Here is a 23,916-nt window from a genome sequence, read left to right as displayed (position 1 = left end):
CTGCGACTAAAAGTATATTCATGCTGAGAAGATTCAAATGTGCTAGGATAGAAAAAGGCCTTACTTGATGTAGTGATTATAATTTTTCATCAGCATCAGCAAACGTAAATAACATGCAGGTTATCAAATATTTAATAATTTATTATAATTACATATCTACTAGGGCATTTAGACTTCATACCTTCCTTAAGTGCTGAAAAAGTAATGACATTCATTTCTTATTGAACTGCCATAAACAGAAAATCCTGTTTCTATTCTAATAAACAATGCTGATGATGGTTCTGATGACTGCATCAATTAAAAAAGTAAAACAACTTGCAAAACTACCTGAGAGCAAGTTCAGCTTGACATGTGAATTTGAAATATTACCACGCCTATGCAGATTATTGGTGACTTAGGATGCAACAAAGGAGATGAAGTATAATCTGAGGATGGTCCAAATTCAGTATTTAACATCTCTGCAACATCCTAATAAATGTACACAAAAAGTAAACATTTGACATCTGCTTCTGGTGTGAAGAATGGTTCACATGAGAGTTGCTCCAAACCCAAAAGTTCTCTTGATACTCTCCCAATAATAGTTCTGCCATCCTTCTTTTGTTCTATCAACTTCACTGCAAAAAGAATGAATGAATTCACAGTACAGAAAACTGGCAAATGATCTTTCACTGATAATACTCTGTAAGTATTTAATCAAAACAATATATGTCAGCAGCTCAAAATTCCAAAGTACCTGAGAAATACAACCATTTTTTTTTTTTATCACCAATCACAATTTCAGGTGTCACCCTAGTCTGCATCATTAATGCCAAGAAATGCTTTGACACTGTAAATATAGATTCATAATATCCAGTTAAAATAAACAAAAATCAATCAACAATATCTGGGGATACAAGAGAAAGAATCTTGTCCTCATATCATAGACAAAAAAGGAGTCAGGGATGTTGGGAGAGTGACTGTAACAAACAGGAACTTGGACTGTGTTTTTGATTAATTCTTCCAGATCATTAAGGAAAGAGAGAGACAAAAAACAAGGCTGTGGCTCCACCTATATCATCCCAGTTAGAGCCTAACCAATCATTGTGGTATACATTGATATCCCCTACATATAGGATCTCACTGTGTTCATGTGAAAAGCAAACCTTTTGGTGGAAGTCAATGATCAAAGAACTGAATAAAGACAGAAATGGATGGGGGTTAACAAAACACAAAAGCAATGCATTGGAGAATAGAAATTTTCAGCCATATGGTATCAAAATGAGGAGCCTCAAGGTACACAACATGCGCAAAAATTACAACCATGAAGTGGAAAATATGACAGATTAGAGTTAGAGAACTTATATTGAAAAGGAGACGCAGTCTTGGACAGTTGGGTTTCAGAGTGACAAAAAAGAACAGGTGAGGAGGTAATCAGGTGGTGTTCAACAGAGGTGAGGCGAGAATTAAGACTGTGAATGTTGTAGAAATGGATAGAAAAAGATCTGCCAGGTATATGATCTGTAGCTTTGGAAGTGAGGTGGATCCCAATTGCATGATGGCAGTCAAGTGGGCCCTGGGATCTGTTAATCCAACTTTACCAATGGTACCACTCTGAAATGGCACCAGAGAATTAATATGTGATGTACCACCATAATTTTGAAAAAGTACATTAGAAAAAACAGAAAAAATACTATATGTTTGCTGAAGTTGGTGACTAAGTTTGGAAGAGTGTATGAAAGGAGGAAGTTAAGAGTACATGTGAATAAAAGCAAGGTTACTAGGTTTAGTAGGGTTGTGAATTTTTAATGGAGAAAAATTGGAGGAAGTGAAGCTTTTTAGATAACTGGGAGTGGAAATGGCAGCCAATGGAACCATGGAAGTGGAATTCAGTCACAGGGTGACTGAAGAGTGAGGGTTCTGGGAGTGCTGAAGAATATGTGGAAAAAGATATCATTATCTGGAAGGACAAAAATGGGTATGTTTGAAGGTATAGTAGTCCGAACAGTATTATATGGATGCGAGGTATGGGCTACGGAAAAGGCTATATGGAGGAGGATGGATGTGTTGAAATATATGTGGAGTTAGATGATTTAATCAACTAAGTAATGATAGGGGTAAGAGAGAGGTGTAGTAATAAAAAGAGTGTGGTTGAGACATCTGATGAGATTGTGCTAAAATATTTTGGACATATGGATAGAATGAGTGAGGAAAAGTTGACAAAGAGGATATATGCATCAGAAGTGGAAGGAACAAGAACAAATTTAAGGTGGAAGGATGGACTGAAAAAGATTTTAACAATCAGGGCCTGAACGTACAGGAGGGTTAAAGGCATGCACAGGATAGAGTGACCTTGAAAAATGTGGTATACAGGGGTCAATGTGTTCTCAATGGACCAAAGTAGGGCATGTACAGTGCTCTGGGTAAACCATGGAAAGGTCTACAGAGCCTTGTTGTTGACATAAAAATATGGTTAAACATGACAGAGAAAATGGATGTGAGCAGATGCAGCTTATCTTCATCTGTTCTTGTCACTACCTCGCTATCATGAGAAACGGCATAAAGTATGAAAAATGAGTTAATAATTATTGTCAAGTGTTGTGTATGAGAAAATGAGGGTGTAGGATTGGGGATGAATATCAATAACCCACATGTAGTTGAGGCAAGGGGAAAAGATAGAACTCTGGGCCTGAAAAGGGGTACATAAATGCCACAGTGCTGGCTCACTGTACTGCTGCCACTATACCTCCCAAAATCCAAGAGGTACTATCATACAACTTTTTTAATTTATGTATGCAGTCAGTATTAATCATATCATGAGTCATTTTATTCTATTCATCCATGACTCTTGCACTATAAAAGTATTTTCTTACATCTTTCAGAATTTTTACTTAATTTCATGGCATGTCACCATGCTGTTCTATCCCTCCATCTTTTGAAGAACTATTCATTGTCTATGTCAAACTATTCTAACAATTTAAAGATACTGATCAAGTCACCCCCTTACACTTCTCTCTTCCACAGTGTGAAAATTAAAGGTCTCTAACCTTTCCCTGTAACCTAACTCTCTTAATTCTGGTACCATCTTTGTTGCTCCCTCTGGACTTTCTCTAAAAGCTCTTTGTGTTTCTTTGGGTCTAGTAACCAAACCTGAGAAGCATGTTCTACTTTTGGGCTTTTTTTAAGCTGCAAAAAGTGTACTGAATATTTCCTTATCTGCAAACTTGAATGCAACTTTAATATTTGCTAAATGACAGACAGCTTGTCTCTTTGACTATCATCCTAAGGTGGAACCCTGGTGACAGGTTAGAGAAGATGTCATTCTCACACATAAAACTGCCACTGTCTCGTTTCACTTTTCTCTCTTTCTTCTTCACTTTCTGGCTCACTGAGTTTATAAAACTCTATTGCTTCCTGAATATCCACAATTCTTACAATATCTACAACCCGGGATTTAGATGGACCAGCAGGCGCCAAAGACAGTCCAGCAGCAAGTGGATATCAACCTCTCTCCTCCGAAATTCTAACCTACTGACCTCCATATTCAACAACAATAGGCTCATTATCTAGCAACATTTTCATGTGTTGCCATTTCTTAAGTCATCAATTTTTTTTTCTTCTCACCAATACCTCAGGTGTGAAATCCAAAAAGATGTTGCCATAGCTACACCCTGCAGTCAACATTAGTTATTTTTGGTGTTCCTGATGCTACCTTGCAATAACAGGAAAGAATATCTCACACAGAAATTGCATGTTGCCAATAAATAACACTTTACAATCAGAGAAGTCCATTGGAAAGATGAATACCGTTCATCATAAATCCTAACGATGCTCAGTCTTAAGCAATTCAGACTGGAGATCTAACTGTATCATGCTAAAGATCTTTCCTACCCAATAAAACATGCAAGATTCAAAATACATGAAGAAAAAAAGCGTATTTCTCACTTGGATGGGACTCCTGACTGAGAAAGTCGAAGTTCTGTGCAGTCTTCTTTCTGTTCAATCTCAATTGTGACAGTTGAAAAATGACCCTTAGGCCATGATTTAAACCTCCACTTCTGTACAATTTGCTTGTTTGGCACCTAAAAAATATGCATTAATTAATTAATTTGTTTACATTCAGAGAAAAAATGGCTTGAAGAATATGCTTTTTCACCAGACAGTAATTAAATGTAATCATTGTAAAGTCAATACCTGTATGTCCTTAAAAACTTATCATCTTTGTCAGAGAACAACCATCAAATGACTGCAACTCAACATAGTAACTAACTCATTCTCATGCCACATGTTGTTTGAGAATCTTTCATCGCCCAAGAAACGACTATATATATCAAAAGTTGAGCTGCCACTGTTGTCATCCAACCACTATGATGCCAAGAACTATACAGTAATTGTGTAAAGGAGTGGCTTTCTGAGTATCACATGGCCTAAATAACAGCAGTAGGTGTAAAAAGTCATGGTCTATCCACTGACAACACATCATCATCTTTATATCACATTACTCCAATAAGCTCCATCCCATACAAACCTAAAACCTTGCTGCATGTTCAGGCCCCGAATACTGAAAGCCTCTTTCACTCCATCCTTCCAACTCCTCCTCCATTTTCTCCTTTTCCATGTTCCCTCCATTTCTGACACATGTACCTTCTTTGTCTTCCTCTCCTCACCCATCCTCTCCATATGCCCAGACCATTTCAGCATGCCCTCTTAAGCTCTCACACTTACTCTTCTTCCTACCACACCTCTCTCTTATCAATATCATTTCATATTCAAACAATCCTCCTCATATCACAAATTATCCTCACCCAATTTCCAACATATTCACCATGTTCTGTGAATGTAAGAATGCAATCATGTGTGAATGAGGTGTTTAAAATGTTTAAAGAAATACTGGGAAAGGTCATAGAATCAGTAGTTGGAGACAAGGAAGAGATACAGGATAAAAAGGGCAATGCATGGTGGCTGGAAGAGATTGGAAATGCTGTGGAAGAGAAGAAAAAAGCATATGGGAGATTGCTCAATAGGAATGTACCAGTGGAAGTTCAGCAAAGGAGGAGGAAAGAATACACAATATGTCAGCAGAATGTTAAGAAGCTGAGAGAGGAGAGCAAAGAAATAGTTTATCAAAACTTTCGTAGAAAGTTACATGAAAAGTTTCAGGATAATAAGAAACTATACTGGAAGGAGGTGAAAAAAAGAAAAGAAGTGGATGTAAGAATGGAAATGATCATTTGAGAAGTAAGGAAGGGGAACTGCTGAATCTAAAAGGAGGAAGTTAAAGGAAGCTGGGAAGAGTATTTTGAAGAAATGATGAATGTGGGAGAAGGGGAGGCAGCAGTTGTTACATGCATGGGTATGGAGGAGGGAAGGAAGAGGACACAAGTGCAGGGGCCTATAGCAAAAAGGTAGGTAAGAAGGGCAATAATGAGGCTGGAGGTAGTAAAGGCACCTGGAGTGGATGGGATTATGGCTGAAATGCTGAAGTATGGAGGAGAAAGTGTGATAGAGTGTATGCATTTTATATGTAATTCAGCATGGAAACAAAAGTTGTGCCTGAGGATTGGATGGAAGCTATTACTGTTCCTTTATTCAAAGGAAAAGGTGCTAAGGATGTATGTAGCAATTATAGGGGAATGAGTTTAAGTATACCAGGAAAAGTGTATACAAGAATATTAACTGACAGAGCGATGGAAGAGGCTGCATGCAGAATAAGTGAAGAGCAAGGGGGTTTTAGGAAAGGTAGGGGATGTGGATCACATTTCTGTAATAAAGATGACCATGGAAAAGTATTCAGTGAAAGGTAAAAGTTGCATGCATCTTTTATGGATCTGGAGAAAGCGTATGAAAGGGTTAAGTGGAATGCTTTGTGGAATGTATTAAAGATATATGGTACAGGGAGACAACTGTTGGATGGTGTAAAAGTGTTCTATGGAGAAGCAAATGCATGTGTAAGAGCGGATGGAGAGCTGAGCAAATGTTCTGAGATACATGTAGGTGTGAAGCAGGGCTCTGTGTTGTCACTGTGGCTTTTTAATATATATATATATATGTGGATGGAGTGATTAGGGAGATGAAAGCAAAACTAGGGAAAAGGGGTGCAAGTGTAGCAGTGAGATATGGTGGCTAGTGGCAGGCCTGTTCGCGGATGATACCATGTTGTTTGCAGAGAGTGAAGAGGAGTTGCAGAAGATTGTAAGTGCATTTTATGATGTGCATAAGTGTAGGAGATTGAAGGTAAATGCAAGTAAAAGTAAAGAAATGGTGTTTGAAAGGAAATGGAGTGAAAGTATAGATTCTGTAAAACCATATAGAGTGAAAGAAGAAAGTGTACTAAGTTGTGCTGTGGGTAAGGGGGGAAAAGACTGGAAGAAGTGAGGGAATCTAATTATCTGGGAGATGTCTTAGGTAAGTGTGGTAATATAGAAGGAGAGATAAGGGAGACAGCAGTACAGGGAAGAAGAGTCACTGAGTCCCTTAATAGAATAATGAAGAGTAGAGGTGTAAGTATGGAAGTGAAAAGAGGAATAAGGGACAGCATAGTCCTCCCAACCCTGACCTATGTAGCCGAAACATGGATGTGAAATGAGGAACAGAGGTCGAGAACCCAGGCTGTGGAAATGAGCTATGTGATAAGAGCATGTGGTGTGACTAAATGGAATGAAAAAAGAAATGAAAGGGTGTATGAGAGATGTGGTATGGCAAGGAATGCAAAAAGAATGAATTGTGGATGGACAGTATGGGTGAAATGTAATACTTTGAGGTGGTTTGGGCATGTGAAAAGAATGCTAGACTGGAAGTTTACAAGGAGAGTGTATGATAGAACAATTAAACGGGTTGGTGTGAGTGGAAGACCACCTGTGACATAGGCAAATAGGGTGGAAGAATACTGGAGGGAGAGAAACTGAGGAAAAATGCATGAAATGGTGTATGCTACAGAGGCATGTAAGGACAGGGATAAGTGGAGACTCTTTTGCCATGGCCACCCCTTAATGATAGTTCCCAGAGGGAATAGGCATCAGAGATATGGATTGATAGATAGATCATTCGATACTTTTTTATCTAGAGCCCAAGCTTTGCATTCACACTACATCAGAACTAAGCAACATACCCATTTTTACCTTCACAGCCAGTGACCTGTCCTTCCAAATACTCCTCAATGCACTTAGCACCAATGTCCTCTCACCCACCCTGTAACTCACTTCAGTGCCCATGGTCCCATTCACTGCCATGTCCACTCCCAGTTATCTAAAACACCCTACCTCCTCCTGGTTCTCTACTTTCAATCACACAGTTTAACTACCTTGTCTTTCAATTGCTAAACCTAATAACCTTGATTTCATTCACATTTACACTCAACAACCTTTCACACACACTCCCAAACTCAAAAACCTGCTTCTGCAGTTTCTCATATATGCCTACCATCAGCACCTTGTCAGCAGCAAACAACTCACCTCACAGGCCACCCAACCCCTAACAGACTGCAGACCTGACCCTCTCTCCAAGACTCTTGCATTACTCTCCCTCAGCAACCCATACATACAGCAGATTAAACAGCCAATGTGACAACACACCTTTGCCACAGATTCATCTTCAGCTAGAACCCTTCACTCTCCTCTCTTCCTATTCACACCCACACCTTCTTAATAGAAACTTCAGTGCTTCTAACAGTTTTCTATCGACATCATACATTTATAACCCCTTCAACAAAGCATGTTTATCAATGCTATAATACACTTTCTCCAGGTCCACAAGCCCTAAGAAACACTTTCTCCAGGTCCACAAGCCCTATGATACACTCTCCAGGTCCACAAATGTTTCTGTAACTATTTCCCACAAAATTCTTCAAAGCAAATACCTGATCCACACATCCTCTATCACTCTTGAAGCCACAATGTTCATCCCCAGTCTGATTCTCTGTATATGCTACCAACTCCAACTATCAATCACCACTCTCTAACACAGCTTGACTGGTAAGAACAACCTTATACCTCTGTAACTTGAAGTCAGTATTATACCCCTTGACTTTGGCAATACATAAGGGAGAAAGTAAAAGTTGAAACAGAAGGAGCCAAGAGAGGAGATGTAACCAAGATGAGAGGAAGGGAAAGAAAAGGTGTATACTTAAGGAGAGGAACCTGGATGATTTAGGTACGAGTGAAACAAATCTAAGAGAGAAGAGGAAAGAATGATTCAGGAATGTCTTATGGGTCAAATCAGGGGTTTATGTGAAGGTGAGAGCTAAGGAAAGGGTAGCTATCCTGCTGAAGAAGATGTGGGGAAGAAGTGAGCCCAAAGGAAATGTGGATTAAAGTGAAAGTAAATTCTGAGAGGTGGGTGAATAACAGGACTTTTGCACATGGAAACGAGAACTAAGAAAGAAGAGAGGCGAATATTTCGAAAGACAGCTGAGTATGTCTGTAATTTTGGTGCAAGAAATCTGGTGTTTGTGGGGTGGTTTGAATGTGAGACTGGGTAATATGGCAACTGAGGGTACAATTACAAGGCATGGGTTTGTGAATGAAAATGGTGAACGGCTTGTGGAGTTGTGTACAGAAAAAGGACTGGTGACTGGGAATACCTGGCTTAAAAAGAGGGGCATATGTAAGTATGTGTGGGTCAGCAGGGGTGATGGAAAGTGGGTATTATTGGATTATATACTAACTGACAGACATGCAAAGGAGAGACTCTTCGATATGAATATGCTGAGAGGGCCAGCTGGTGGGATGTCTGATCATAACCTGGTGGAGGTGATAGTGAAGGTTTGTAGAAGCTCTAGAAAATAAAGGAATTATATGGGTGGGGAAAAAGGTTGTGAAAAAGAGTGAGCTTTAAAGAGATACCACAAGAGGTTGAGTGTAAAAGGACAAGAGGTGAAAGTAAATGAAGCTAGGGGAATGGACGAGGAATGGAGGTATTTAGGTAAGCACTGCTTATATGTGTGAGAGAAGTGTGTGGCTTGTGCAAGGAGAAGTGAGAAAGGGTAGTGAGTGTTGGGATGCACAAGTTCCTAGGGAGAAAGAAAAGAGTCCTATGGGAATCATTTACTGGGAAGAAGAGCAAGTAATAGGGAGGTGCAGAAAAGAATGTGGCACAAGGTCAAGAGGAAAGTGCAGGAGTTGAAAAAGCAGACAAAAGACAGTTGGCGTGAGCAAGAATTAGCAAGCTTCATGGAGAATATGTAATGTTTTGGAATGAGATTAACAGCATGGGAAAAACAAAAAACAAATTGGTATACTGGTAAAAGAAGCTAATGGGGAAGTAACAGGCAAAAATGAGATGAAGAGGAGACAGACTGAGTATTCTGAAGGAATGTTGAGTTTGTCTGATGACAGGGTACATTTTACTCTTTTCATAAAGACTTATCATTGCTTCTGGTAGCTTTCCTCCTCCACCATATATTGATGAGATCTTCCACACAATCCTCCACCATATATTAATGAGATCTTCCACACATCACAATCAAACCTATGTTTCTTTAAGATCCATAAATACCACAAACAAATTCTACAGTTTCTCAAAGTATTTTTTGACATACTCTTCACGGCATACACTTGATTCATATATCCTCTACCACTCTTGAAATCACACTGTTCCTTCTCAGCCTAATGCTCTGTACATGCCCTCAACCTCTCAATCACCACTTTCCCATAAAACTTACCTGGTAATCTAAACAAACTATATTTCTGTAGTTTGTACCCTCACCCTTGTCCTCCTTGCCTTTATCAGTGACACTATACATGCATTTGGCAAATCCTCAAGGAACTCACCATGATTCATATATACAGTGAAAATCTTAACTAACCAATCAACAACATTGTAACCCACTTTCTTCAGGAATTCAGCTGCAATACCATCCACTCCAGCTACCTTGCCACATTTTATGCAAGCCTTTCATCACCTCTTCTCTCTTCAACAAACCACTTTTCATTACTGTTTCCCTTTGCATACATCCCCAATCCACACATCTAAGTGCCATCCAATCATCAACCACATTCAACTATCCTTCAAAATACTTACTCCACCTCCTAACCTCAGTACTACCTCAGTACTACCTCTTTCACTGATGTTCCAGTACCTTCTCATTTCCCTCACACTATTAACCTCTTTCCAAAATATCCTTTTATTCTCCCTGAAGTTTACCAATAAATGCTCATCATAACTCACTGGACCTCTTTTTCAACCCCTGCACCTTCCTGACCTCCTCCTGCTTTCTCTTTTACATCCTCCAGTCATCTACTCTCCTTCCCTGTAAGTACCACCCATACACCTCTCGTCTCTCTTTCACTAGCAACTTTACTTCATCATCCCACCATTCAATACCCCTTCTCACCTGCCTTCATCCCATTTTCTGCATACCACACACTTCTCTTGCACATTTATTTTCTTTCTTACATTGGAAGCTCCAGTCATGCAAAGAAGTTCACATAATGGCCAGGCCCTATGAGATATACATAGAAGTTAAGGAAATGGTAAAAGGAAAGACAATGGAATTATTTTGGAGAAAGTGAAAAACCTCTTTTAAAATAGCCAGGTCATAGTTATTGGTAAACACATAAGAGGGTAGAGAGTTCCATGGCTCTGAGGTGTAGGGAAAGCAACAGTTATCAAATAGGCCCATCCTCGAGTTGCAAACAGCCGCACACTAATCATGTGATGCAGCAGCTTGCCAAGTATTGCATGGTCTAGCTGGTGGTGATGGGACACAAGCAGCCAGCTCTCAGCAGCTAAAACCAAAGTAATACTCATAGAAGAGGGGATGTGATCCAACATTGCAGCGTAAGGCAAGTGGGTTAAGTTTTGAGGTTAACCTGGGAGAATTCATAAGTCTGACTGCTTTCAACTCAACTCTAGTCAAATATGGGGCAGAGCTAGATCCATCCCATATGTGACCAACTATTCAAAAGAAAATAAATTTTGACATATAAACTAGACTCACAGTTTCTCAAAGGCAGCCTTTGCTATTTCTGTCATGTGAGGTTTCAAAGACAGAGCTGATGTTACAGTAATAACAAGTATGTTCATTGAGTCAAGAGGTGGAATTACAAAACTATCAAAGGAAAGATAAAAGTTCTAAGGATTTTCTGATAGAGATATGGGTAGAAATTGGATCTTGAAGGCATTACATCTAACCATATTTTGTCAAACTCAACAACATATCAGGTCCAAGGAGTCTATTGAGGAAGTTGTGTCAAGACAAGATGGAGAATGGGGGACGAGGCCATTTTTAATACAATATACAATATGCAGCAATACAGTTCACACACTTTCTTTTGACTCCTCTACCACTTGATGCCATTTTGAGTTGTAAGGATTGCAGAATTATTTAATAAATAAAGTCACACTGGATTGAAGCAGGGCATCTGAAGTGTCTGGGATAAACCTTATACAGTTTTGTGGGGAAAGGGAGCTGTAGTTTTGGTGCATTACACATGACAGCTAGAGACTGAGTGTGAATGAATGTGGCCTTTGTTTGTCTTTTCCTAGCGCTACTTTGCGCGCAAGCACGAGGAGGGGGGTGCCATTTCATGTGTGGCAGGGTGGGGACGTGAATGGCTGAGGGCAGCATGTATGAATATATACATGCCTATATATGTATGTCGATGTATGTATATGTATGTATACGTTGAAATGTATAGGCATGTACATGTGCATGTAAGGGCGTGTATGTATATACATGCATATGTGGGTGGGTTGGGCCATTCTTTTGTCTGTTTCCTTGCACTACCTCGCTAACATGGGAGACAGCGACAAAGTATAATAATAAAAAAATAAAAAAAAGTCAATTCTCTGTATACAACCTACCTGCATGATACCTTAGGGCAGACTGAGACCAAAACAAAGCAAGTATACACTATGCTACCAAAAAGAAGCAAGATATGAAATGTGCATAGTGCTGCATTTGGGATTTTTTAATTTCTAAAATTTTCTAAAATCATTATTAAGTAATTTATTATTATTTGCCCAGTCTGTTAAATCTTAAACCAATTATACTGGGCTCCATTAAACTGAGGATTTACTGTATTGGGTGTCAGACTTGTTAATGCCAAGACCAAGACATTATCCATATGGGTACCAGTCAATCTTGTTCTCAAACAGTTCTTGGTGTGTTTCATTTTTGAAAATAATTGCTCACACAGATAATTGCTTCCAAACAATGATGCCATCTTTTTTGCATGGTCTACTAAGTTAGGATACTTTCCATTTGGATGAATATATTTTCTATAGAATTCAAGCACTGACATATCTTCAGAATGAAATTTTGATCCTACTTCATCTCAACCAATTCCATTTAAGAAATTTCTGATGCAGTGTCCACTTCACACCAATGGAGTAGCAAACAGCTTGAACTCATTTGTATATAAGTGAAAATCAGCAAAAAGTGATGAAAACTCTTTTCTCAACTCTTGGACAATCTTCACAAAAATGCCTGGATCTTGCACTTTATTTTTTTGAAAAGTGGGAAAATGTGCACAATTTCCTTTTCAAAGCTGGTATTGCCACATTTGTAGTTTTTTCAAAGGCCACCATATGACCATACATCTCATGTATCAGCTGATTTTTTCCTTGAAGTTGTAAATTTAAGTTATTCAAATGATATGCAATGTCTACAAGAAATGCCAAGGTTGCAAGCCAAATCAGGATCACGAAAATGTGAAGCATCCTCATTTTTGCTCTCAAGGAATATTGCCACCTCTTCATACAATACAAATACTCTTTCCAGCATTGACCCTCGGCTGAGCCAGTGTATATTGCAGAAATAAGCCAGGTCCCCATATTCTGCCTCTGAATCCAACAAAAACTGTTGAAACTGGCAGTGATTCACACCACGAGATAGGATCAGATTCACTGTCTTAACAACTATGTCAATAACATCTTTTAATTTCAAAGACTTGGCACATAATGCCCCTCAATGTATAATGAACTTTATGCAGTTTCTGTTCAATTCCAAGGTCTTCCATTTGTCCCTGTAGCAATGCAATGATGCCTTTTTTTTTCCCTCCACCACTGCCGGTGCCCCATCATTTGTGAAGCCAATTAACTTCGACACATTAAGTTTCATTTCTGACATGAATTTCAACAAAGCTTCAAAAATGTCTGCTCCAGTAACCAAGTCCCTCATAGGAATTAACTGAATAAACTCTTCAAAAATGTGAAAAGTTGAGGTCACTCCTGGCACAAATACTGCAAGTTGAGCAGTGTCTCTCAAGTCTGTGCTCTCATCAAGCGCAATTGAAAAAACTGCAATTCATTGCAGACATCCTTTAAACAACTTTTAACATATACTGACATTTCTTCCACTCACCAAGAGATCGCTCTTCTAGACAGGCTGATAGCTGCAAATAAAGTTTTCCTTTAAGGAAAAACAATATCCACCACTGTCAGTAAACATTCTTTGACAAACTCTCCATCTGTAAAAAGCTTCATCTTTTCTGCAATACCTTTTGCGACTTCATAGCTGGCACAAGTATTTCCTTCATTTTCACTACTTTCCCTGGCAAAGAATGATGTTTGTCATCCAAAACTAGCCTTCAGTCACTCAACTTCATCTTTCTTCGCTTGCCCATAGAACTTGTTAAAATTTCCACAACGGCAGGTCTTATAATATCGCCTGATATTTGCCATCTTCTGTTTCCCCTTTTAGAAATTTAAATACAAGGTGCAGGGTTTCCAGCCCCCCGTTCCCACCATCTTCAGTCGCCTTCTACAACACGCAGGGAATATGTGGGAAGTATTCTTTCTCCCCTATCCCCAGGGATATATGCGTGTATGTGGGTGGTTGGGCCATTCCTCGTCTGTTTCCATGTGCTACCTTGCTGATGTGGGAAACAGTAACTAAGTATGAATGAATATATAATTTGCTATTTTCTTCACAGCAACATTTTTCAAGTCAAATGAGACAAACTGGTTTCCCAGCGTGTTCGATGGAGAAGTAATCTAGTGTCTAAGTGTCTTAGGAATTTCAGCACTCAGCGTTTACCTTCCTGCATTTTACATTCACTGCCATTGGTATTTTTTCTTCAGTTTCATCTTGAAACGCAAGTCGTTCAACAAGTACTGTAGCATATATAATATGTTTAGCGTGAAGAAACCTATCCCAAAGAAACTTCATTCACATTTCGTTTACAAGTTTTCCTGCACAGGCTGTAGTGCCAGTTATGTCGGTGAAATCTGCTGACATCCCAACACGCTTTCAAGAGCACTTGTTGCCGGACAGGAACTCTCATGCTTTTAAACAGCTTCAGTGTTCACAATTGTGTGAAAACGCTTGCTCAGAGGATTGTCTGACAATTCTGGACTCCACCCCATCTTCGTATCAACTTAAGATTAAAAAGCTATTTATATCGATATAGAAAAACAGTCTCTTAACAAGCAACCTTTTCATGTTAATTTAACCCTTTCGTTTTGATGTGTAACACTGTTTTTGTTTTCTGGGCTTTTTATCTGGCGCCACTATTTTCACAGATTGTAACACGTTTTTATCTCAACACCTCTTCTGTTAGGAACTTTGCTATGTTTTTTCACTGCCAAGTGAAGCTTTAAATTCAGTTTATCTTCAGATTTAAGTTATACTGAGGATGATTGTTGTATAATCAATATCAGTATCAGTGCAGCAGACACTTCATGAAATTAAAATGTCATTATTTTTGTCAAATTTGTAACATGTAATATGTGATTCATGTGATATCCTGTTGCTGCAAGGGTTCGAGAAGTTGTGTGACATGTGAACTGTCACCCTCACCCTAACATGCCTTTTAACTACCAAATCTAAGGGGGCATCACTCCATGGCAGTGGTAGAAAAGGGGTGATTAGTCCAAAATATTCCTTACAAATCACTTGACTATCCACTGTATAAAACCATAAAAGAGGTGACAAAATACATACCTTCACAGAATGAACTATATTTTCTTCTTCGAGCAGATATTTAGTGTGGATTTCTTGTTAAAACAGTGACACTGTTTCTGTTTACAAATTTAAACAATCCCACCTGAAAACCTGCGCGCAAGGAGAGTATCTAATTTTTAATACATATCAATAAGGTGGTCCACCTTCCTGTCATTCGTATATACACCAGTGTTTCCATCACTTTTGGTGTATGGATTGAAATAAAACGGAACCTAGGGCCAGTGTAACAAGACGCCATGCACGATCCATCAGTGTGGTCACATGAAATGTTCAGAATAAGGAAAAACTGTTTTTAGGCCAGATAAGCATAGTATCCCAATATTTGCTTGCAGGCTGGTCAAAAACCCTTTGTGGGCCATATCTGGCCCTTGAGCTGTAGGTTGTCTATCCCTATTTAATACATAATCTAACAATACCCCTTTACCATCTTTTCTACTTGCCCATGTATACACATAAATGTTCCTCTTTTAATCCAGGTATTTCAATCACCAGTACTTTGTCAACCAACAAATCCACAAGCTGTTCACCATTCTTATTCACCTCAAAGAATAATACCCTGTGTTTCCCTGTTATACCCTTATTTTCCTTATTACTCTACCTTGCATTCAAATCACCCATGACTAATACCCAATCTCTAGCATCATAACTGCAGATACACTCACTCAGCTGCTCCCAAAAAATCTTGCCTCTTTCCACCCTCCTTTTAAAGGTCAAGTGCATAAACACTATTAATCACTCACCTCTCGCAGCCCACTTTTATTTTTACCCATATCAGTCTGGAGTTAATTTTCCTACTCTTTTACACATTCCTACAATTCCTGATTAATCAGAAGCACTATCCCTTCCTTAGTTCTTGCCCTCACACCATCCTGTCTTTAACCCTAAGACAGAACGTTCCCAAATGATTCCTAACCTTTACCCTTAAGCTTTGTTTAACTCAGAACCAGAACATCCAGAAACCTTTCCTCAAATATTCCATCTCTCCTTTCTTCTCATCTTGGTTACATACACACCCATTTAGACACCACACCCTAAGTGTTCAAGGAGAATGAGCACTCCTCACTTCGCTGCTTCTTCTGTTCTGTCTTTTGGAAGATGAAATAAAAGAAAGGGATGGGGTTTCCAGCCTCCCATCCCTCTTAGTAGCCTTCTACAACATGCAGGGAATATATAGGTAGAATTCTTTCTCCCCTTACCCAGGGATATAGCTGATATGCTGAACTGTTTCTGGTACAGTATACCAGTATTGTAATAGAGCTATGAGTTAAACAGGGAAAATTCTATGCAGGAACGTAACCTCCATTATTGCATGGATTTCATTGGTTTGACTTATAATGGCTTCAAGTTGTGACAAGAGTCCAAGAACATATCCATGTTGTAAAATGAGGCCTCCTGATATATTCCTTTGCACCTCCAACTGTTTACTTTCCTATCTCAGTGTGGTTGCCAAATAAGGAGAGCTGACATAAAAATACAAAACAACACTTAGAAGAATATATCAAAACTACTCATCCTGTGCTTCAAAATGTAAAGCAATGCAAGTGTAGTGATACCTCTTACAGTGAATATACATGTTTAACTAATTCATTACATTTACAGTTTCTTGATAAATGTCAGGCATTTATATGTTAATGCAACACAACAAAAACCCAAAAATCAAAATACCAAAAGTATGTATACAATAATTTGACATACACATTGTATGACATTTCACAGGAAATCTTTAAACATGACAAAAGACAAAGCACTTACTATTGATTCAAATTCCCCACATATATTACCACCGAAGAATTCAAATCTGCCTCCTTTCTCAACTTCCAATTTAACTTCACCTCTTGTAAATGCAACAACCATCTGAAAAAATATTCATTTACATAAGAGTACTTTCAATCCACTTATATGGTATATATCCTATCATTCATTCTCAGGTGGTTATAATCAACCCAGCTTTCTTTCATTTCATCACACCTCTACCTATCATACACATCCTAGTTACTTAATTCATTACCCTTGAACCCACACCATGCATTCAAAATGCCCATCTCTGCTGCTTATTATCAACTAACCAGATATTTCTGATCTATACATCCCTTCAAAGCACTAAAACCAACTGAAATAGCCTGCAAATGTTATCAATATACAAAATTAGGGAAAATATGTTACATCTACAAGGAGAGACGGCAAAAACAAAAGTAACAATGAATACTGAATAATCACAGTTCAGCATCATATGTAAAATATCACGTGTTATTGGCAATACAGTGAAAAAATCAACAGCTGATGCCATGTGTGTCATTAAACTGTGACTGAACACAACATATGCATTTCCTCTTGCATCAGAAACTACCATAACAATAGCCAATAAACCAGTCCCCTCATGTCTGTTGCAATGAAAATCACTTACAATCTATCAAATATTGACATCTGGTAAATCAGTACCCACTAGACACCTAGTGTAATGACTGTTTTAACCTTATAAAACAGTTCTCATTACATATCTAATAAGATGAATTCCTTTAGAATCATTAAGGCAGTAAGCACTATAATAATAACTCATAACTTGCAATAAATGGCAAAAGAAAAAAAAAAAAGATTTGCAATAAATGGCAAAAGAACAAAATGAAAAACGCGCACTAGTTATGAATATGTAAACTAGATGCCCAACCTTATCCCTAAGGAAAGGTGTTGGAATTAATCTATCCCTGTCCTTTTCCGATCTATTGCAATCAAGCTCATGATGTTAAAATGTGATCCTTTACCAAGGTACATTATAATAGAAGATAATATTCACAGCATCTGCTCTAGTATAAATCCTACAAATGTGTAATGCAAACTCTTCAAAGAGAATGACGGAAATCTGTAAACAAGACATGAAATGCTACAAAGCTCTGATAAATGCTGTCTTTTGTTGATAATAGGGACACTTAAATACAACAATGGAATCATATGAAATCTGCAAGGAAAAGCCTGTAAGAGTTAAGCAATGACCATTTAACACTGATTAGCTGCATAGCTCATGACTACATCCTAATTTAGCTTAACATCCTACCTCATGCTTCCCTTCTAACAAGGAATGACCACCAGACAGGAACATGACCACCAGACAGGAACATGAGTAAAACTATATTTTATTATATTTTTCATTATACTTTGTATCCCTGGGGATGGGGAGAAAGAATACTTCCCACGCATTTCTCACGTGTCACAGAAGGCGACTAAAGGGGACGGGAGCGGGCGGGCTAGGAACCCTCCCCTCCTTGTATTTTAACTTTCTAAAAGGGGAAACAGAAGAAGGAGTCACGCGGGGAGTGCTCATCACCTCGAAGGCTCAGATTGGGGTGTCTAAATGTGTGTGGATGTAACCAAGATGAGAAAAAAGGAGAGATAGGTAGTATGTTTGAGGAAAGGAACCTGGATGTTTTGGCTCTGAGTGAAACGAAGCTCAAGGGTAAAGGGGAAGACTGGTTTGGGAATGTCTTGGGAGTAAAGTCAGGGGTTAGTGAGAGGACAAGAGCAAGGGAAAGAGTAGTACTACTCCTGAAACAGGAGTGGTGGGAGTATGTGATAGAGTAAACTCTAGATTGATATGGGTAAAACTGAAAGTTGATGGAGAGAGATGGTTGATTATTGGTGCATATGCACCTGGGCATGAGAAGAAAGATCATGAGAGGCAAGTGTTTTGGGAGCAGCTGAATGAGTGTGTTAGTGGTTTTGATACACAAGACCAGCTTATAGTGATGGGTGATTTGAATGCAAAGGTGAGTAATGTGGCAGTAGAGTGAATAATTGGAATAGATGGGGTGTTCAGTGTTGTAAATGGAAATGGTGAAGAGCTTGTAGATTTATGTGCTGAAAAAGGACTGGTGATTGGGAGTACCTGGTTTAAAAAGAGAGATATACATAAGTACATGTATGTAAGTAGGAGAGATGGCCAGAGAGCGTCATTGGATTACATGTTAATTGATAGGCACGCAAAAGAGAGACTTTTGGATGTTAACGTGCTGAGAGGTGCAACTGGAGGGATGTCTGATCATTATCTTGTGGGGGCGAAGGTGAAGATTTGTAGAGGTTTTCAGAAAAGAAGAGAGAATGTTGGGGTGAAGAGAGTGGTGAGAGTAAGTGAGCTTGGGAAAGAGACTTGTGTGAGGAAGTACCAGGAGAGACTGAGTACAGAATGGAAAAAGGTGAGAACAAAGGAGGTATGGGGAGTGGGGGAGGAATTGAATGTATCTAGGGAAGCAGTGATGGTCTGCGCAAAAGATGCTTGTGCCATGAGAAGCATGGGAGGAGGGCAGATTAGAAAGGGTAGTGAGTGGTGGGATGAAGAAGTAAGATTATTAGTGAAAGAGAAGAGCGAGGCATTTGGATGATTTTTGCAGGGAAATAAATAATGCAAATGAGTGGGAGATGTATAAAAGAAAGAGGCAGGAGGTCAAGAGAAAGGTGCAAGAGGTGAAAAAGAGGGCAAATGAGAGTTGAGGTGAGAGAGTATCATTAAATTTTAGGGAGAATAAAAAGATGTTTTGGAAGGAGGTAAATAAAGTGCGTAAGACAAGGGAACAAATGGGAGCTTCAGTGAAGGGGGCTAATGGGGAGGTGATTACAAGTAGTGGTGATGTGAGAAGGAGATGGAGTGAGTATTCTGAAGGTTTGTTGAATGTGTTTAATGATAAGAGTGGCAGATATAGGGTGTTTTGGTCGAGGTGGTGTGCAAAGTGAGAGGGTTAGGGAAAATGATTTGGTAAACAGAGAAGAGGTAGTAAAAGCTTTGCAGAAGATGAAAGCTGGCAAGGCAGCGGGTTTGGATGGTATTGCAGTGGAAAATTTATTAAAAAAGGAGGTGACTGTATTGTTGATTGGTTGGTAAGGTTATTTAATGTATGTATGATTCATGGTGAGGTGCCTGAAGATTGGCAGAATGCTTGCATAGTGCCATTGTGCAAAGGCAAAGGGGACAAAGGTGAGTGCTCAAATTACAGAGGTATAAGTTTGTTGAGTATTCCTGGGAAATTATATGGGAGGGTATTGATTGAGAGGGTGAAGGCATGTACAGAGCATCAGATTGGGGAAGAGCAATGTGGTTTCAGAAGTGGTTGAGGATGTGTGAATCAGGTGTTTGCTTTGAAGAATGTATGTGAGAAATACTTAGAAAAGCAAATGGATTTGTATGTAGCATTTATGGATCTGGAGAAGGCATATAATAGAGTTGGTAGAGATGCTCTGTGGAAGGTATTAAGAATATATGGCATAGGGGGAAAGTTGTTAGAAGCATTGAAAAGTTTTTATCGAGGATGTAAGGCATGTGTACATGTAGGAAGAGAGGAAAGTGATTGGTTCTCAGTAAATGTAGGTTTGCGGCAGGGGTGCATGATGTCTCCATGGTTGTTTAATTTGTTAATGGATGAGGTTGTTAGGGAGGTGAATGCAAGAGTTTTGGAAAGAGGGGCAAGTATGAAGTCTGTTGTGGATGAGAGAGCTTGGGAAGTGAGTCAGTTGTTGTTCGCTGATGATACAGCGCTGGTGGCTGATTCATGTGAGAAACTGCAGAAGCTGGTGACTGAGTTTGGTAAAGTGTGTGAAAGAAGAAAGTTGAGAGTAAATGTGAATAAGAGCAAGGTTATTAGGTACAGTATAGTTGAGGGTCAAGTCAATTGGGAGGTAAGTTTGAATGGAGAAAAACTGGAGGAAATGAAGTGTTTTAGACATCTGGGGGTGTATTTGGCAGCAGATGGAACCATGGAAGCGGAGGTGAATCATAGGGTGGGGGAGGGGGTGAAAATTCTGGGAGCCTTGAAGAATGTGTGGAAGTCGAGAACATTATCTCAGAAAGCAAAAATGGCTATGCTTGAAGGAACAGTGGTTCCAACAATGTTGTATGGTTGCGAGGCATGGGCTATGGATAGAGTTGTGCACAGGAGGGTGGATGTAATGGAAATGAGATGTTTGAGGACAATATGTGGTGTGAGGTGGTTTGATCGAATAAGTAATAATAAGCTAAGAGAGATGTGTGGTAATAAAAAGTGTGGTTGAGAGAGCAGAAGAGGGTGTTTTGAAATGGTTTGGTCACATGGAGAGAATGAGTGAGGAAAGATTGACCAAGAGGATATATGTGTCATTGGTGGAGGGAATGAGGAGAAGTGGGAGACCAAATTGGAGGTGGAAAGATGGACTGAAAAAGATTCTGAGTGATCGGGGCCTGAACATGCAGGAGGGTGAAAGGCGTGCAAGGAATAGAGTGAATTGGAATGATGTGGTATACCATGGTCAATGTGCTGTCAATGGATTGAACCAGGGCATGTGAAGCGTCTGGGGTAAACCATGGAAAGTTCTGTGGGGCCTGGGTGTGGAAAGGGAGCTGTGGTTTTGGTGCATTATTACATGACAGCTAGAGACTGAGTGTGAACGAATGGGGCCTTTGTTGTCTTTTCCTAGCACTACCTCACACACATGAGGGGGGGGAGGGGGTTGTTATTTCATGTGTGGCGAGGTGGCGATGGAAATAAATAAAGGCAGACAGTATGAATTATTTACATGTGTATATATGTATGTCTGTGTGTGTATACACATGTATACATTGAGATGTATAGGTATGTATATTTGCGTGTGTGGACGTGTATGTATATACATACATGTGTATGTGGGTGGGTTGGGCCATTCTTTCATCTGTTTCCTTGTGCTACCTCGCTAACGCGGGAGACAGCGACAAAGCAAAATAAAATAAAATAAATAAATAATAATTATACATTGTTGTTGTCTCCCACGTTAGCGAGGTAGGGCAAGGAAACAGATGAAAGAATGGCCCAACCCACCCACATACACATTTAAATACATACAAGCCCACACACGCACATATACATACCTATACATTTCAATGCATACATACATATACATACACAGACATATACACATGTACATATTCATACATGATGCCTTCATCTATTCCTGCCAGGCATGAAATGGCACCGCCCTCCCCCAGCGTGCACGTAAGGTAGCGCTAGGAAAAGACAACAAAGGCCACATTTGTTCACACTCAGTCTTTAGCTGTCATGTGTAATGCACTGAAACCTCAGCTCCCTTTCCACATCCAGGCCCCACAAAACTTTCCATGAGTAAAATGGTCAGGGAATTTTATGTTTATCTTTGTGAGGTGAATGCAGGACAACAGAAAAGCAAGTATCAAGTGTCTTCAGAGTGGTAGTTGCTGAATGAATGTTTGCAATGTTGGAGAGATGGGATAAGGCTAGAATGTAATTCTGGGGAGTATATTTTCAGATTGGTATATGTTTGGTGGAGTAGAAGTTAAGAATGTGTTAGAGGAGAGGTGTTCTTTAGTGTTTTGTAAGTTGTTAGAATGTGATTTCTTTAGTGCTTTTTAAGTTGTTAGAATGTGATAACTGTTTCTTCTACTATACCTCAATGCTTTGGAACACTCTACCCTCTCAAGTCTTTCCCAATAACTATGAACAAACACATATCAAAAGACTTCCTCCAAAATTTATGAATACTTTCCCATTCCTTTTCTTTTTCCCTTCCATAAACCTATCCATATTTTGATTGAGGCCTATCCTTGATGTGGACTTTAGTTTATGACCAGAACCTAAAAAAAAAAAAAAGGGAAAGGGGGGTGTTAAGAGTGCAGGCAGCTGAAGTTTTCAGTTTAAGGGATGATGGCCAGTCATGATGTGTTCTAAGTGGTATTCTATGCAGGTAATAGATGCAATTTGATTGCTACGCAACCACTGTTTGTATTGAGTGCTCTGATTTGTGTGGCTTGTAGTTTTGTTAGGTTTGCATTGAAAGTGTGGAGGAGAAAAATTGCTTTTAGAGGTTATCAAGGAATTCATTTCTCCTCTGACTACACCTACGGCAATAAAGAAGTGTGTCTTTTACAGGATTTCCTAATTTGATCACATGTCAATCCAGAGATGAACAAAAAACTTATCAAACAATGACATCTATATCAGGAATTAATTCTATGCAGTGTTAATGCTCAACAGCAGTGGAAGAAATTAATTCTATGCTGTGTTAATGCTCAACAGCAGTGGACAAAACTACTGTGGGAAATACTTAAAATCAAAACTATCAGGCTATATGGTAACAACCAACGATCCCAGCAACAAAATAACATTATTATAATTACTATACTTTGTTGCTGTCTCCCACGTTAGTGAGGTAGTGCAAGGAAACAGATGAAAGGATGGCCCAACCCACCCACATACACATGTATATACATACACGTCCACACACAGCACATATACATATCTATACATCTCAACGTATACATATATATACACTATTTATTTCATTTATTCATTTTGCTTTGTCGCTGTCTCCCACATTAGCAAGATAGCGCAAGGAAACAGACGAAAGAATGGCCCAACCCGCCCACATACACATGTATATACATACACGTCCACACACGCAAATATACATACCTATACATCTCAATGTACACATATATATACACACACAGACATATACATATATACACATGTACATAATTCATACTGTCTGCCTTTATTTGTTCCCATCGCCACCTCGCCACACATGGAATAACAACCCCCTCTCCCCTCATGTGTGCGAGGTAGCGCTAGGAAAAGACAACAAAGGCCCCATTCGTTCACACTCAGTCTCTAGCTGTCATGTAATAATGCACCAAAAACACAGCTCCCTTTCCACATCCAGGCCCCACACAACTTTCCATGGTTTACCCCAGACGCTTCACATGCCCTGGTTCAATCCATTGACAGCACGTCGACCCCAGTATACCACATCGTTCCAATTCACTCTATTCCTTGCACACCTTTCACCCTCCTGCATGTTCAGGCCCCGATCACACAAAATCTTTTTCACTCCATCTTTCCACCTCCAATTTGGTCTCCCACTTCTCCTCGTTCCCTCCACCTCTGACACATATATCCTCTTAGTCAATCTTTCCTCACTCATTCTCTCCATGTGACCAAACCATTTCAAAACACCCTCTTCTGCTCTCTCAACCACACTCTTTTTATTTCCACACATCTCTCTTACCCTTA

General features: G+C 39.3%; 1 protein-coding gene across 2 annotated transcripts in view; it reads right to left on the bottom strand.

Annotated features, from left to right (window-relative positions):
* Nucleotides 1–64: 64 nt before the first annotated feature.
* The window catches only part of LOC139757986 (activator of 90 kDa heat shock protein ATPase homolog 1), an 80,834-nt gene continuing 56,982 nt past the window's right edge, over nt 65–23,916 (bottom strand). The window contains exons 7-9 of one of the 2 annotated variants that reach the window (XM_071678926.1): nt 16,634–16,735; nt 3,922–4,058; nt 65–614 (exon numbers count right to left, since the gene is read on the bottom strand). In XM_071678926.1, the coding sequence (XP_071535027.1) occupies nt 527–614; nt 3,922–4,058; nt 16,634–16,735 (327 nt within the window). In that variant the 3' untranslated portion in view covers nt 65–526. The remainder of the gene's footprint in view (nt 615–3,921; nt 4,059–16,633; nt 16,736–23,916) is intronic. The other variant, XM_071678927.1, reaches the window with a different exon arrangement.

Source organism: Panulirus ornatus, chromosome 29 (assembly GCF_036320965.1).
Source record: "Panulirus ornatus isolate Po-2019 chromosome 29, ASM3632096v1, whole genome shotgun sequence".
Classification (NCBI taxonomy): Eukaryota; Metazoa; Arthropoda; class Malacostraca; order Decapoda; family Palinuridae; genus Panulirus; species Panulirus ornatus.
The sequence above is the reverse complement of the archived record's forward strand: the minus strand, read 5'-3'. Positions and strand labels throughout refer to the sequence as shown.